We start from the raw sequence: 15,454 nt of genomic DNA, 5'->3' as shown, positions 1-15,454 counted from the left end.
CCCCTCTTCCTCCCCCTCCTTCCCTCTCCCTCTGCCAGAGTTCACTTCCTGTAAGACAGAAAAGGGACACATGCCAACCTGCTGCGCTGTCTGGACAGACCAATAGCGCCCTCTGGCTGCACTCAGCAGGCGTTGCATTACTCCAGAGGTCAACAAAAATATTTATTTTTTAAGTCTCAAATGTTAAAAGCCTTGTCTAGCTTGTAGTGATCTAGCTCAAGTTCCAGTAATAAAAAAATATATATATAATTCTTCATAACTTTTAAGCATATTGTATTTAATAAAAATAACCACAGAAATGAGCAGAGCATTTTAAAAGCAACAAAATAATAAAAAAATAAAAAAAAATTCATCAAATAATAATAAGAAGAATGTATCACATTTCTATTGAAAAAATGTGTTAATATATGAAAGATTGTTTTCATAATTTATTGTGTTATTTTGACATAATATTATGTTATTATTAACCTTATAATCTAATATATATTTTTTTAATAAGATACATTTGAAGAGAATATATTTTTAATCTGGTGATTTAATTCTATGAATATTTACTTATATTACAATTATTATTATGACAATTTACAATATTCACCTTTGAGTGATTTGTACAATCACTTTTTGATTGTTATTTTGCTCCAGCAGCCCTTTGAATTTCCCTCGGGATCAATAAAGTATCTATCTATCTATCTATCTATCTATCTATCTATCTATCTGATGTCTGTTCTCGTCCTTCAAATCTTTTGTAAAATGTTTTTTAAATGATTATTTTTGTGCTTGTACGTTAATTATTGTACGTTTTTTTTTCTATGTGCACCAGTACCTTTTTTTTTTTCTGCAGTCATTCTTGATAGTTGTAATCTCATCAAATTCATATCAAATTATTCCAAGCAAAACTCTATTTTTTCTCATTATTCTATTTGATTAGAATGTAATTTTCTTCATCTGATGTTATTTGTGTGTTTGCCTCTTTCTTTTCTCTTCATCTCTCCTGTTCTTGTTTTCCTATCCTTTCTCCCTCCACACACACGTTCAGCACCCCCCACCTTCTTCATCCATTATCCTCCCTCCCCCTCCTCCTCCTCCTCTCAGTCTGCCTCAGCTGTCCTTGGTGCTGCTCTTTCAGATGGAGACTGCAGTATTCTGCTGAGTAGCGGTGAGCCAGCATTTGCTCGCTCTGCCTCTCGTCGTCAGCCGGCTGAGAAGGCTGCTGCGAGTCCTGGCAGAGGAAACTACAGCGCCCACAAGCCTAGAGACCGATCCTAGACTGTCCCCAGGCCTGAAGCAGACTCCCGTGGAACCCTGGGAGTCGCAGTCCTCACTAACCAGCTGGTGTTGGAGGCAAGGAGAGAGATAGAGCAAGAGAGGGTGACATGCCTTGACAACAGTCAGAGAGAGAGAGAGAGAGAGAGAGAGAGAGAGAGAGAGAGAAAGGTGAGTTTATCTGTTTGTGTCTTGATTTTCTAAACCTGTCTAATATTTCAGCTCCTCGTCCTCCTCTCTCCCTCTGTCCCCGTCTGTTATGATTTAATTTCCTCTTCTATCTTTCCCTCCCTCTTCTCTGTCTGTATATCTGTAACATCACTTTTTTTCATCCACCATCTTTTCATGTATTCTCCTTCTGTCAAACATCATCCCCTTCTCTCTGTCTTCCTCGACCTGACGGTGCATTTTCCTGTTGGAGCTTCAGTCATGAGCTGTTTGCTTTGTTGTCAATGTGTTTGACTCATTAGATGTTAATGTTAGTGTGTGTGTGTGTGTGTGTGTGTGTGTGTGTGTGTGTGTGTGTGTGTGTGAGAGAGAGAGAGAGTATGTGTCCATCTCCACCCAGTCTGAGAAGCAGCTCACAGTTCAAGCCCATGTTTGCTAAGTGTTTCTGCGTTTAAAAGCTGTTAGTTTGCAGCAGGAGGAGTGGTTATACGTGCAAGACTAGACACAAAACAACCTGATATAATACTGAATAAGACAACATAAATATCACTTCACTCGTAACATGAAGGATACACACATACCATAACACAAAATCGGACAATGTGCCACAAAATGTAAGGCATGACATCACCATGAAATACAACGACTTAAACACTCATTAATGATCTTCCAAGAAAAGACAGAATTTAATAAGACACATGGACAGAAAGCATACAGGCAAAATTAAAGGTATCACATACACACCATAAAATGACATGACATGAGAGTCAAAAGGATGTAATGAAACGAGACTAAAAGAGATGGGACACTGCAGTAAAAAAGGATGTTTGGAAACATGCAACAAGAAATAACATGATTTTAATTATTACTTGAACTTTACTTATTTAAAAAACAGGGCATGGATAGAGAAATGAAAAGACATGAAGTGACACTAAAACAAGAGATATAACACGTGACATGCCACAAAATGAAAAACACGACACAATGAGAGATGATGCAACACAAAGACATGGACGACATACTGTATACAGAGATGAGATGGGGTGAGGTGAAACCAAGCGGCAACCTCCGGTCTTGAAAAATGAAGCAAATGCAGAAGTGCAAAATCCAGCAGGTCGTGGAGTGTCTGCTTGAGGCTACCTGCAGGAACACCAGAAGTCACATACACATGACTGGCAAACAAAAAGCAGTTTTTACAGCATAAATTAACATGTTTACAGCCTGGTTCAAAACATGAAAAAGGTCTGATTAGTTATTGTCATCACTAGCACACACTGTACGGGGGGTGATTCTTTTTTAAACATCTCCGTTTTGATTTTGAAAACGGTACGTGTTTCCCATAGTTAGGCGCGTAGCTGACATGACTGACAGGTGAGCGCGATGTTTCGTACATAGGCTTAAAACGCGCCTCAGCTCGTCTGAAAGTTAGGTCGAGACAGCATTTCCAGCATGGCGGCTGCTGCCGATGAGCCTCCGGAGCCCCCTGCAGGAACAGATGGCTGACGTCACTCGGGCTTCATCCGTTAATATTTACAGTCTGTGGGTTAGTGTACATCATTGAAAGACATTCAGTCAGGACAATCAGCAGGTTGAACCTTTGTTTTAACAAACCTACAACTTTTTAGTGTTCTGTGTGGTATTTAAGTCATTAGGACATGTTAAAACATAGCCATCTTCTTTTTTGTTTTAGTGATCATTTGTTAGGTCTCCTTCTCTGTGGTTCAGTTTGTTTCTACCCTCGGTACAGAGAGTGAGTCCAGGGTGACCGTCTGTTTACCGCTCACACCGTGGCTGCAGGGTGAGGCAGCAGATGGCCTTTCTGCTGGGATACCTGCCCACTGCTCCCTCTCCACCCTCTCTCTCTCTCTCTCTCTCTGTTATTCCTTTTTGCTTACATCATCTTTCTGCGATTTGAAAGGACAGCAATATTTGACAGGGAGGACAAGTGTCTCACTCCACTTCTAAAGAGACTTACAGGAATAGAAAGATAAAGCCTTTAGATCAGAGCTGACACTGTGACCCTCCGCAGAAAAAAAAAATCAAGCATAAGTCATCCATAAGCTATACCTCTTATCCCTAGTGGAGCCAATACAAGCTGACCTTCGCAGGCCTTCGTAATGTCCAACGTCTAGTGTTGAAAATGATGCCAATGCAGAAGTGGAAAAAACTGCAGTTCCTGCAATGTCCACCTGAGGCTTTCACAACAAGTGAGTCAATCCCTATAGTGCTCCATGTTAAAATATCCACATTCACAGCAGAAACAAACATGTTTACAGTCTTTAAAGTGATGCATTACTTGGGGAATGGACTCTTTGAGTGACAGGCCGATACTTCTAGCTTTATGCGAGGTGTCCCCTCATCTCATTCGGTCACTGAACCTCTTGGTCGTGTTTGTATTGTTGGGATTCTTTTCAATGGAAGTATTGTTTATCGTGCTAACAGACAGTCCAAGAAATCTGGACGAGAGCTTAATGGTTTCCAGGATTATTGCACTGATATTTTCATCTGGCGGTCTGCAGGACATATCTTATTTTTTACACCCATTCGAGAAGAGAAGCTGCTCAGCTGTCCCGGTTCTTGCAATAATAGAAAGTCGTTGCAGGTTCCCAAAGTCCCACAGCTCCTTCCTTCATCTTCCTTCTCCTCCCCGTTGGCTTTTTCAGAGGCGCTGACCTCTAAAAAGGCCTCGTTAAGAATTCAGCAGGAAAAAAACATACAGATTGAGGTATTAAGACAGCGAGAGTCCTGAGAAGGGAAGTGAGAAGAGCGATGACAAAACTCAGGGGATCCTAATGATACACATCACAAAGGAGGAAATTGGAGGAAAAAATTAAGTCATTTTTTAAGGAAGAATGTGTGATATTTACACATAAAGTAGAAATGAAGTGTATCCTCTGTAAATGTCTCTCTGACTCATGACTGTCTACAAGGAGCAAGAAGTGTGAGTCCCGACAGCTGTACTGTTGTTGGAGCCGTGTTTACGTCATGTTTACATGGACGGGACGGCTTTGTGTATAAAGCTGTTTGAGTCGAGGATGAGAGAAAAGAAGAATAACGTACTCATTGCTTATTTGGATGCTACGTAAGTGTCTTTAAATGACGGTCATGCCATGTCAATTTATGTGCAATATGAAGCTACAAGCTAGCATTAGCCTGCTAACACAACAACACAGGCAATTGTAGCATTCTAAAACATAACTCCTTTGTGCAAACGCGAGGGAGAGGGGATGGAAGAGTGCTGCTGGAGGAGAGCGGAGGGCTTCAGAATAGCGGAGGTGTCGAGATCAGCAGTTGGCTTTAGTTTATTGCTGGTGCTCAAGGGCGACATCTACTGGATCAAATAGTCGCACATTCTTCCTTCAAAGGCTTTATATGCAATTTTTTGATCCAGTAGATGTCGCCCCTTGAGCACCAGCATGAAACCAAAACAACTCGCGGTGCATTGTTGTGTTAGCATGCTAATGCTAGCGATCTTTATTATGCTCGTATCTTCACACTGCATGTAAATTTACCTGAAATGAGCGTGATCTAGAAACACAGTTAAGCAGTGAGTACAGTATGTTATTCTTCTTTTCTCTAGTCCCTCAATTAAACAATTTTTATACGTGAGGGGAGGAGTCAACCGGCCGTCCTGGCGATGTAAACAAAGTGAAGATAGGACTCTGAAAACTCTGAAAACATCACAGACAGTGGGACTCGGGTGTTACACCCATTGTAGACAGTCATGACTCACAGAGTTATTTTCAGAGGATATACTTGATTTATATTATATTTAAGTGTGAAAAATCACATAGAAAGCCTTTAAATGCTTAGTAATTACCTGAAACAAATGCTCACTATAATTTAACAAGGACAAATGCTGCATTTGTTCGTCCAATCTATATTTACATAAAATTGATATTTTGCTATTAAACATTAATAATGTTCTGAACCTGAAGCACTTTAAAGTTTAACAGCATACTCTTTTAACACAGCTTCTTGTTAAATAGATAGTACAAAGCCTAAGGACGCTTCCCTGAGGTACCCCACAAGATTGACTTTTCTTATAAATGAGTTTGTCGTTGTAACATCTTTTGTATTTTTTCTCTCTTTTTTTGTTTTTCTATCTCTGAACAGTAACTGCTGAGTCATGTCTGCCGGCCTGGAAGATACAGACAATGTGTTTGGTGAGTCTCATATACATATGTAATGTAACAAGTACAGTTCTTGAACTTGATATATTCTGCACATACTACCCTTTATTTTTTTAGTAGCTTTTACAAATTAAGCTTCTGACACAAAATCATGTAGATATTATAAAACAAGACGCTTTGTTAGAGATTAAAACAGCTAATAGTTTATACCAATCAAGATGAAACAAATGTTTACAGTGGAGAAAAAAAAAAGCTGAACCATGAGTTAAAACAAAATGATGGCAGAGAAAAGACTGTTCTGTGTAAAGAAAATTCTGAATCTTACACCTCTTTCTCTTTCTTTTCCAATGCCCCATTCTTCTTCCAGCTTTCTAATATCCTCTAATGCTTCTCCGTCCTCCCCCTTCTAATGCAATTACTTCTCGCCTCTGGGTCCTCCCCCATCTTCTCCACCTCTTGCTCTCTCCCATCATTCATTTCTCTTTTCTCATCTCTGCACCATCCCTCCATCCTCTCGTTTATCCAATCTCCCTTCTCTTTCCCCCCGTCACCTCCTGCTGATGTTTTACCACCAAAACCTTCATACTGTATACTCTTTCCTCTTTTCTCTTCCTCTCTTCTCGTCTCTCTCCATCCCTTCCACCATCCTCCACTCCCAACCCCATCCTCTGGGAAATAAACTGCTGTCAGCTCGTTCTGGGGGAGTAGGCACAAAGGAGGTCTATTATTCTATACATTACACTCATGTCCACATACAAAAAACATGTACGATAAAAGTAGTTATACAATAACTTCAAAATGTTTTACATAAAATGACTGAAACATTGTCCGCTGACAGTCTAACAGGTATATGAGATAAGCTGCTAATGTGTTTATGACTTCTCATACAGAACAAAGAGCTCACACAGGGGTTGTGATTTTGCTCTGGATTTCCCCTCTCAAGCTGCAGGTGTTCCCAATGCCTGTTAGGATGGGGATTCCTTAATAATCTTTAAAATTGAAAAATTAAAAAACATTATTTTTCTGTTTTGCTTATCTTAGTTACAGTTTATATTCTCCTGAAAAAATACATGAACACACAGCAAAGAGCAGATTTTAAAACTACTTCACTGCTGCAGGTGTTTTTACAATGTGAGGACATTTCTGTCTTGTGACGACATTTAGGCCAGGTTAAGAAATTAGAGGCTTCTTTGTAGGGACATTTTTGCAAATTAGGGTATGTGTAAGGACTCTTCTGTCTTCTGGGGACATTTCTACATTTTCGGGATGTTCTTGCCTTTCATTGTGAGGACATTCTAACTTTTAACATTTTGGCATTTTTGCCAAGTGAGGACAATTCCGTCTTCTGAATACATTTTTGTATTCCTGTATTGTTGGTAAATTTGGGCCTGCGAGGACAATGAGGACATTTTCGGATCTAGGAGAATATTTTTGTTTTGGAGATGATGCTGTACCTTGATTGTGACGACATTTCTACCTCACGATGACACCTTTAGATGACAGCTTTGTCTTGTGAGGATATCTGTGCCCATTGCATGACAAGGACTTCTGGGACTGAACGGCACATTGTTGTGCTTTATTAGCTGGTAACGAACATCACTGTCTTCTGAGGACATTTCTTTGGTCCTGCATTATGGGAACATTTCTACGTTTTTTATGCATTATAGGGACATTTGTGTCTGCACTATGACAAAATGTGTTATCTCTGCCTTGTGTAGACACACTTAGTGAGGACATTAAAGACAACGGTCACTTCTAGGAGGACCAACCTAGATCCCAACATACGTAATAAAGCTCCACCGTCATTACGCGTTTGGACTTTTGAATTGATTCTGCAACAGTATAATATTGGTGTCCCAACCTGTGAAAACAAATAGCGGGGGCTTTACATACACACACACTCAGACATGTATACACACACACACACACACACAGCGCTGTCCGCAGTGATCCTGTCTAACCCCTGTAAGGCTTCTGTTACTACCGCCGATGCTGGCACAGAGGGGGGACGACCTGATCCCACCGTTATGCCTCTGTGACTTTCATATTTAAATCAAAACATTACAAGGTCGTAAATATCGCACCTTGAAAGACATAACAAGAACTTTTCTAGACTTGGCCAGAACCTGACGTCAGGTTCTGCCGACAAATTAGAGCCACGCATGGAGCAGAGTTGTCGGACATGCCCACCCAGGCAGATCTTTCAAGCACATGCCCATCCCTAAGCTCACTCAAATTTCCCTGCTGCTGCAAACAGAGCTGTCCAACCGGAGGAAAGTGGGCGCGTGGGGAAGGGGGCCTTAAAGAGACAGCAGCTGAAATGACTGACCCAGACTGACATGATTAATGGTGAAAGTGAGTATAGTACATCTCCTTTAAGGTTCAGGTTAGAATCAGGTAAAGGTCAGAGTTAGGCTTTTACTTGTAATGGTTGGGTCTTGGTCTTGAACATTAAGTGATTAATCTTCTTATCTGGTCCTTACAAGTAGGCCTGTAGAAAGAAAAGTGTGTGTGAGTATTGGTCAGCACGCTAAATATTTGATGGATCTCTGATGGGTTGAGTGGGAGGATGAAGAAAAACTCATTATGTTAAAGACTTTGGTTGTCTTCATAAATACAGCTGCAGCCATCGAAGAGCAGCTTTGCTGTTAATGAGTCATTCATTCAAGTATTCTTACTTACTTGCTAAGATTCAGATTTCTCAAACCCAGAAATTATCACAACTGGGTCAGAAGAGGTTCTGTCCTTAATATGTGTGTGTATCTCTTGGAGCTTTCACACTTGCAGAAATCTCTTAAAAAACTCAGGATATTCACCAGGAGTTTGTCCTGCCAGACTCCTAGTATTTTTTCTGCAGCAAGTCCGAGTGGCCTGATGTGAGAACGCCGAAGCCAATAGTAGGGGGGAGTGATGTTTCTATACCGTTACTTCTGCACAGTGCATAGAGTGTATGCACGCGACCACTACGATCTCGACCGGCTACATTCCATTGGACTGCATTCATATAAAGGCAAATAACGCCGTGCAAATCTCATTATAACGCCGTGAAGCGGACTCTGTTGCTTCGTCCGCTACTTCCACATTTTTTACATCATGTCTTACCTCAGGAAATCGCCCGCCCCCCCACTCCCCTCTGACAGGGATAGTCTCCAGCTGTGAGGAGCATAATGTGAACAGCCATTTCAGGAGAATCTCCGGAGCAATCCTCCTGAAATTCTAGATATTTTCCGGAGTGCATAATGTGAAAACGACTAAATTTGTGTACCTAATTCTGCATGCACAAACTATCTTTAAGCAGAATGGTTTTTTTTGTTTTTAATAAATTGAAATAATTATAGATTAAAAAATACATAAATAAGGAGACATAAAAAATAACAAATATAGACTTCAAAAGACAACTTTATACAAACAAATCAAACCAACTAATGTTTGTGTGACTACAGCCTGAAGTCTTAAATCTTCAGGTATAAGTGTCCTTGTGTTTACCTGTGAGTCCTGGCAGATAAAACCACACGATTGAGGTCCTGTTCTGTGACTTTGTGTTTCAGACCTGAACGAGGCAATCCCAGAGACCGAGCTGCTGGATAACAGCATTCAGAAAGGCCGAGCCCAGCTGTCCGTCAAAGCCCGGAGACATCGCCCTTCCCGGTCCCGTTACCGTGACAGCGTGAGCTCAACGGAGGGGGACGACAGCCTCGAGAGAAAGGTGCAGTGATGGACGTTTGATTAATGCAAATATTCCACACTTGGTGAGGACATTAAACGATAACCTGCCTATTAAATATATGCGTTACAAAAAAGAACAAACAAAGGAGGAATAAAGAAAGAAGTAAAGAAGAAGATGACATTTTTTATTAATTTCTGCAAGTTGAAAAGTAGAGAATAATATAAAAATGTTAAAAATAGGGGCGTCCGTGGCCTATTGTTAATTTGCGTTCCCCATGTGCAAAGGCTGTGGTCCTGGACTCGGGTTCAAATCAGACCTGTGGCTCTTGTCCCGCATGTCATTTCCCGCGCTCTCTGTCCCTGATTTCCGGCTCTGTCCACTGTCCTGTCACTCTAATAAAGTCATAAAAAGCCCATCAATAAATATATTTTTTAAATAATAAAAATGAGGAACATGCATCTGATTATGTGTTTGTATGGGTGTTTTATTAGGACAGCCCGTTACACTCTGCCCGTTCACCTCTCCAGCTAGCCATACGAGGCAACTCCCCCTCTCCTGATTCGCTGCTTTCCGTTCGAAGCCCCGCCTTCTCCTTTGACACATCACTGGTGAGACAAAATGAGGGTTGAGGGACAGATTTCCGTGTTTGAATATAAAGGGTAAACATGTACTTTATTTTGATTCCCTTAGGGGCGTCGCTCTCCAGAGGATGAAAGAGAGTCATTGGCTGGTCCTCCACGGGGGCGGTACCACCAGCTGACCAATGCCACATCTCAGGAGGCTCTGGTGACCCCCAGCAGCTCGCCCTCCAGGTCCTGCCCCTCCCCCGACTGCTCTCGCGTGTACATGAGGAGAAGCAGGAGGCCCGACAGCGAAGGTACACCCACCTGATAAGACACCTTCACACACACCAGGATATACAATGACGTCTGAAACTACCAAGGCCTTTGAACACACCTGTAAAAAAAAAAAAAAAAAAACTGAAAACTTACAAAACTGCGCCTACATTCTCATCATTATGATGAAAAGCAGGAAGTCAAATCGCAAAGGTCACATTATAACAGACTGTGTGTGTGTTTGTGTGTGTGTGTGTGTGTGTGTGTGTGTGTGTGTGTGTGTGTGTGTGTGTGTGTGTGTGTGTGTGCGCGTGTGTGTGTGTGTCAGTGTTGGTTTCTGATTCAAGTCGGGATACTAGTCCAGCTGATTCGGGCAGTCCGACGGTCGTCTTTGACAAGAAAACAAAGAGACGCTTTTTAGACCTGGGGTGAGACACAAAAACACACAGTACAGGTTTCTGTTTTCAATTATTTTATGTTAAATCCACATGATTAAACTCTTCTCACTGATGAAGTTCAGTTCAAAAGTAAAGTAAAAAGTAACAAAATAATTAGGGCAGTCAAGACATGACCTACTCTCTCTCTCTCTCTCTCTCTCTCTCTCTCCCTCTCTTAGGGTGACTCTCAGGCGTTCATATATTAGGGTGAGGAAAGACAAATCCAACAGGCTCTCTGTGGGAAGCAGGTGGGTTTAAACCTAAACTGAAACTTTAACATTAATCACACATCAAATAAAGCTAACAAACAAGCAAATCCTCCTACAAAAAAAAACTAGGTTTCTTGGATGTTTTGTGTGTCCTCAGAGAGCCGTCCGAGAGTCCATCTCGTTCGTCAGGATCCTTTGTACCGTTCTCCTGGTTCACTGAAGGACGGGGGTCACTATCCTCCTCTGGGACTCCCCCGTGCTCCCCGAAAACCACCCCGCTGAGCTCCCCGAGACCCCGCAAGTCTCACTCTCAGGTACGGAAAACAAACTCAAATCTTACTCCCACACTTTAAGCGTACAATATGTAGAATGTTTTCTGACAATGTTTACATTAAAATATCTAAATTTATTAAAAATTGACTAAACCTATGTTATATATATGTTTCTCAGTACTGACATTACCTTAAATGTGTAGTTCGTGTAATTTAATGGCTAGTAAACGATGAGTCTTCAAAAAAAAAAGAAAAGTCCTGGATAGTTTCAAACCCCTGCTTCTGAGCTTCTTCACTCCGCCAGACGTGTCACCTGCCAATCAATCAGAAAGAAGGATTTTGTGAAGCCGTGATGTAGTGAGTTATAGCTCAGCTCATTTCCAACATGTACACACACACACATACAAAGTGTATCAGTTTGCAGCAATGGTTTTTCTGTGCATTGATTTTTCTGATTTGCTAACCTTCACCCACACAACGGCCTGCATGCTTTTAGTGTAACCGCCACAACGCGCACATCGAGCAAGCCACATGATCCCGAGGCTGTGGTTTGTTTTGTGGTTGTTGATACGTTTTCTACTGTTGTAGTCCATAAGAACAAGTTTGAAAGAACACAGCTGGTGTGTGTGGGTGTGTGTGTGTGTGTGTGTGTGATCATAAACACACACTTTCAGTCACGCTCGTTTTTCTCTTCTGTCGGTTTTATCTCTACAGTTGATGACTCCCTCTGTTTTACCATTAACGCTCAGAGGAAGAAGCTCCATTAGACGTCCATAGTGGAGAGAGCTAATGGCTTTAATAGTCCTGTGTGTGTGTGTGTGTGTGTGTGTGTGTGTGTGTACTTGTCTACCTATCGATCAGTGGACCTCAACGCTGATACACACTTACCTAAGGGGAACCACCAAGGCAACAAGGGACATTTAGGACATCTCCATTTTTGTTACGCAATCATATCTCAAAACACGGGTCATTTTTAAGAATTTTATCCCAGCTGTGTGTGAGTGTCGAAGCCTTGAAACATGAAAGTACAAAATAAAGAAAAAAACTGATGTTTCTAGTTTTAAATGCAGAACTGAATTTCAAAAGAGACAATTAAATAGCCAGCAGTGGATTTGTTTCTTTTATGTTTTAATTATTTGCCAAAATTTGAAAAAAGGGTACTGCAGTCATTCACATACTAGTTGGGGTCAAGTGTCTTGCCAAAAGACACATTAAAGAGTTCATATTCTGCCCTTTTTGGGGTTCGTATATTTAATCTATGTACCTACTTTTGTACAGTCACAATAGCTAAAGTCCGAAAAAAGTGTCTGTTTTCATGTACTGCTCCTCGTTGCTCCCTCTCCGCTCTCAGTCCGTCAGCTACACTCTGCTGAGCCCACACTGTTAGACCCCACGTGGGCCAAGTCTGCTCTGATTGGTCTGCCGATCCGCTCTGTCGTTATTCGTCAGTTGCTCAGCATCTCGGAAATTTCAACACGAGCCGCAGGGCTTGCCACAACGAGCCAATGGGCTTAGATCAGTGATCTCACACTGACATATTTATCGAGGGGGGCTAGAACCGAGCGTTACATGCAGCTAATGCTACAGCTAACAGGAGGACGTAGGAGAAGCTGCGTTTCCGAGGACTTTGAATTTTTGCACATAGATGTGCCTAAACATGCACAGGACACTTGGAAAACACACTAAAGAGCATATAAAACCAGAAAAAACAGAATATGGGCCCTTTAACACATGACTGCAGGAGTTGGGGATCGAACCCCCGACCTGGCTGTTGAGAGACTACCGACTCTACCTCTGAGCCACAGCTACCCTAATGAGCTGTAGTTGGCACTTTAAGAATGTGTGTGTGTGTGTGTGTGTGTTTACACGTTAACATATCGATCTGAGGACCTCACAACTGATATCAACTTATCAAAGGGGGACCACAAAGCCAACATGGGACATTTTAGAAGTCCCCATTCGTTACTGTTTTAGTGTTGAAGCCTTAAAACGTTTATTTATAAAAGGTTTTTACTAAAATCTGAAAGTTGCTGTTTCAAGTTTCAAGTTTCAAACCAAAAACTATATTATTAAAATAACAAAAAAAAGAACAAATAGTATAATACAATCATTTAATTAAATCAATCAAAATGATTTGTGATTATGTTTTTCATGGACAAGCTTGTGTGTGCTCACATTTTAAGTTCACTGTAACAAAATAAAGAACAGAGTCATTACATTGACGTGAGTTCGATCTGTTGTTCTTTGGTTTGTCAGCGCTCTCTGGTGGACAAACTTGTAATGACGACTTGGTTTGTACATAACTCGGTATATGCCTTTCACATTACATGAAATTAGTCTTGACTAAGGACACCTCAATTCATGAACTGTTATTTGGATCTCTCTGAGTTAACATATGCAGCCATTTATTTTGTATTGTATAGAAACATGTATTTGTGTGTATGGACATGTATGTGTATGTGTAATGTTGCATTTAATATACAAGTGTAATAATATAATGTATGATATACAGTGTGGTCAGGGGAGTGTGACTTGTCAACCAAGTTCACAGATAAAGATGTGTTCACAGATAAAGATCTTGCAGGGGGAGGGGGTCGGTTGCCATGGGAATGAGGGAGCAGATAATGTTTATTTTTTACTATTGATGTGTTTTATGAATTCATAATGATGATTTATGACATCAAACATGGGGTATATAAAAGTATAAACTGCCTAAACATGGACATTATAGTAAATTGATCTCAGACTGTCATACCTCCGTTTTGCCATGTTTTTCAAAATTTCCAAAAGTTTGGACATCAACAGTGAAAGAAGAAGGTAGAGAAGAAAAGTAGAACAAATTGCAGTTTGTGGAGTTATGAACAGTATTTTCTCTTTCTCACTTCTACCTTCAGGAGTCGGCTCTCAGTGAGGAATTTTCTCCTCCTCAAACATCCTCCTCCACCTCTCCTCCTGTTGACTCTTCTTCCAGATCCTCCCATCCATACCACACCCTGTCCCAGTCATCTGATGAGGTAACACACACACACACACACACACACACACACACACACACACACACACACACACACACACACACAAACATAAATGGTTATCGCTCATGTCTACAAGACAGACACGAGTAATGTGAATTGAATCAGAGCCCAACATTGCGCTCGTGCTCAGAGTTCTTACCTCCTCCTCTTCTTGCACCTCTCACTCTCCCCCTGCCTCGTCCTCAGCCCTTGGATGAGCCGTCCTGTCCGGTGTCTTTGTGGACAACTCAGCAGGTCTGTCAGTGGTTGAAAGGACATAACATGGAGCAATACGTCCCAGAATTCAGTGCAAAAGACATCGACGGTCGGGAGCTGCTGCAGTTGGACGGGGCCAAGCTGAAGGTGAGGAAGCAGATGATGACTCTGCAGGATGTTAGCGAGCTGTTCTGCAAATCATACCCCCGCAGAGCAGGTGTTACCTGACACACAATGAGCATGCCAGCTTCCATTCATTCATGACCTTTTTGCTTATATTATAATTATGAATCAGCACCTCAGAGCTTCGTTACTCTAGTCCGGATCATGCTCACTGATCCTCTCGATCTCTGCCACAATGCTTAATACCAACATTACCTACATTGTCTCCCTCCTCTGCAGGGTCTGGGCGTGCTCAGTTCAACTGATCGCAGTGCTCTAAAGCGCCGCATCAAAGAAATTCTAAGTGCAGTTGACAAGGAAAGAAAAGCTCTGGACAAGATGGAGAAACAGAAAGAAAAACAGCGAAGGAAAGACCAGGAACAGCACAGGATCTGACCCCAACCGTCAGGGGGAGCCACCAGAGGGAAACCCCCCCCCCCGAGTTGCAGGGGAGAGGAAAGCCATGGGGAAGGAGACAGGAGAACCAAGGGGAGACAGCCAGATGCGAGGACAACTAGGGGGTAGGACAGAAGAGGAAGGAGACGCAAAACAATTGACGGAGACAGCAAAGAAGGAGAAGAGAGGACAGGTACTTGAGGACAGCAAGTTGAGACAGCCAGGTAGGAGGACAACCAGGGGGAGTAAAATGACAACAATGGAAAGAGGGGAAACAGCCAGGGGCAGACACAGGGCAACCTGGGGGAGGAAACAAGAAATCCAGGGTGAGGACCACCAGAAGGAGACACATGACAGCAGTGGGGGAGGAGAGCAGACCACTCTTTTATGGTGAAATATTTCATGGCTATAAAACGTATGTTTGTGTATTTTCACAGCTGAGGTTTTCAAATGCTAATAATAACATATTTTATGTCCTTTCTTTGCTTCCATTAAAAGTACCATGACACATTGTCAGTTTGATCTGTGATGTGGTGAGCAGGTTTTGCCTGAAGCCCGCCTACTATGAAGGCTCTACCCCCCCCCCCCCCATGGTCACGCCCACAACGAGCTGTGACCAACTTTCTGTATTTTTCGAATAAATGAAAGTGGAGCAAAAGTGTGTTTACTGTGTGGTTTTTC

General features: G+C 41.8%; 1 protein-coding gene across 3 annotated transcripts; it reads left to right on the top strand.

Moving 5' to 3' along the window:
* Positions 1-1,100: 1,100 nt before the first annotated feature.
* On the top strand, positions 1,101-15,431 carry samd14 (sterile alpha motif domain containing 14). Of its 3 annotated transcripts, XR_009665720.1 has the most exons (12): positions 1,101-1,434; positions 5,548-5,597; positions 9,113-9,270; positions 9,723-9,839; positions 9,922-10,108; positions 10,396-10,495; positions 10,684-10,752; positions 10,871-11,027; positions 13,880-13,999; positions 14,207-14,362; positions 14,618-15,163; positions 15,272-15,431. XR_009665720.1 is itself a non-coding variant. In XM_061026660.1 (11 exons), exons 2-11 carry the CDS (start codon positions 5,561-5,563, stop codon positions 14,771-14,773), a joined length of 1,257 nt encoding a protein of 418 aa, XP_060882643.1. In that variant the 5' UTR covers positions 1,101-1,434; positions 5,548-5,560; the 3' UTR covers positions 14,774-15,431. The 3 variants fall into 3 exon arrangements, 2 of the variants coding, with proteins under 2 accessions (XP_060882643.1, XP_060882644.1); XM_061026660.1 differs by having other exon boundaries at positions 14,618-15,431; XM_061026661.1 differs by lacking the exon at positions 9,723-9,839 and having other exon boundaries at positions 1,102-1,434; positions 14,618-15,431.
* The last annotated feature ends 23 nt before the right edge of the window (positions 15,432-15,454 follow it).

The sequence above is a fragment of the Labrus mixtus genome, chromosome 20, assembly GCF_963584025.1.
Source record: "Labrus mixtus chromosome 20, fLabMix1.1, whole genome shotgun sequence".
Lineage (NCBI taxonomy): Eukaryota > Metazoa > Chordata > Actinopteri > Labriformes > Labridae > Labrus > Labrus mixtus.
Note: the sequence above shows the minus strand (reverse complement) of the source record. Positions and strands in the feature narration are given on the sequence as shown.

Bases quoted from the DNA above. Each gene is read 5' to 3' on its own strand.
- samd14 (XM_061026660.1), top strand. From the start codon at position 5,561: ATGTCTGCCGGCCTGGAAGATACAGACAATGTGTTTG. The intron at 5,598-9,112 runs GTGAGTCTCATA...TTTGTGTTTCAG, and splicing joins AGATACAGACAATGTGTTTG to ACCTGAACGAGGCAATCCCA. The intron at 10,496-10,683 runs GTGAGACACAAA...TCCCTCTCTTAG, and splicing joins AGACGCTTTTTAGACCTGGG to GGTGACTCTCAGGCGTTCAT.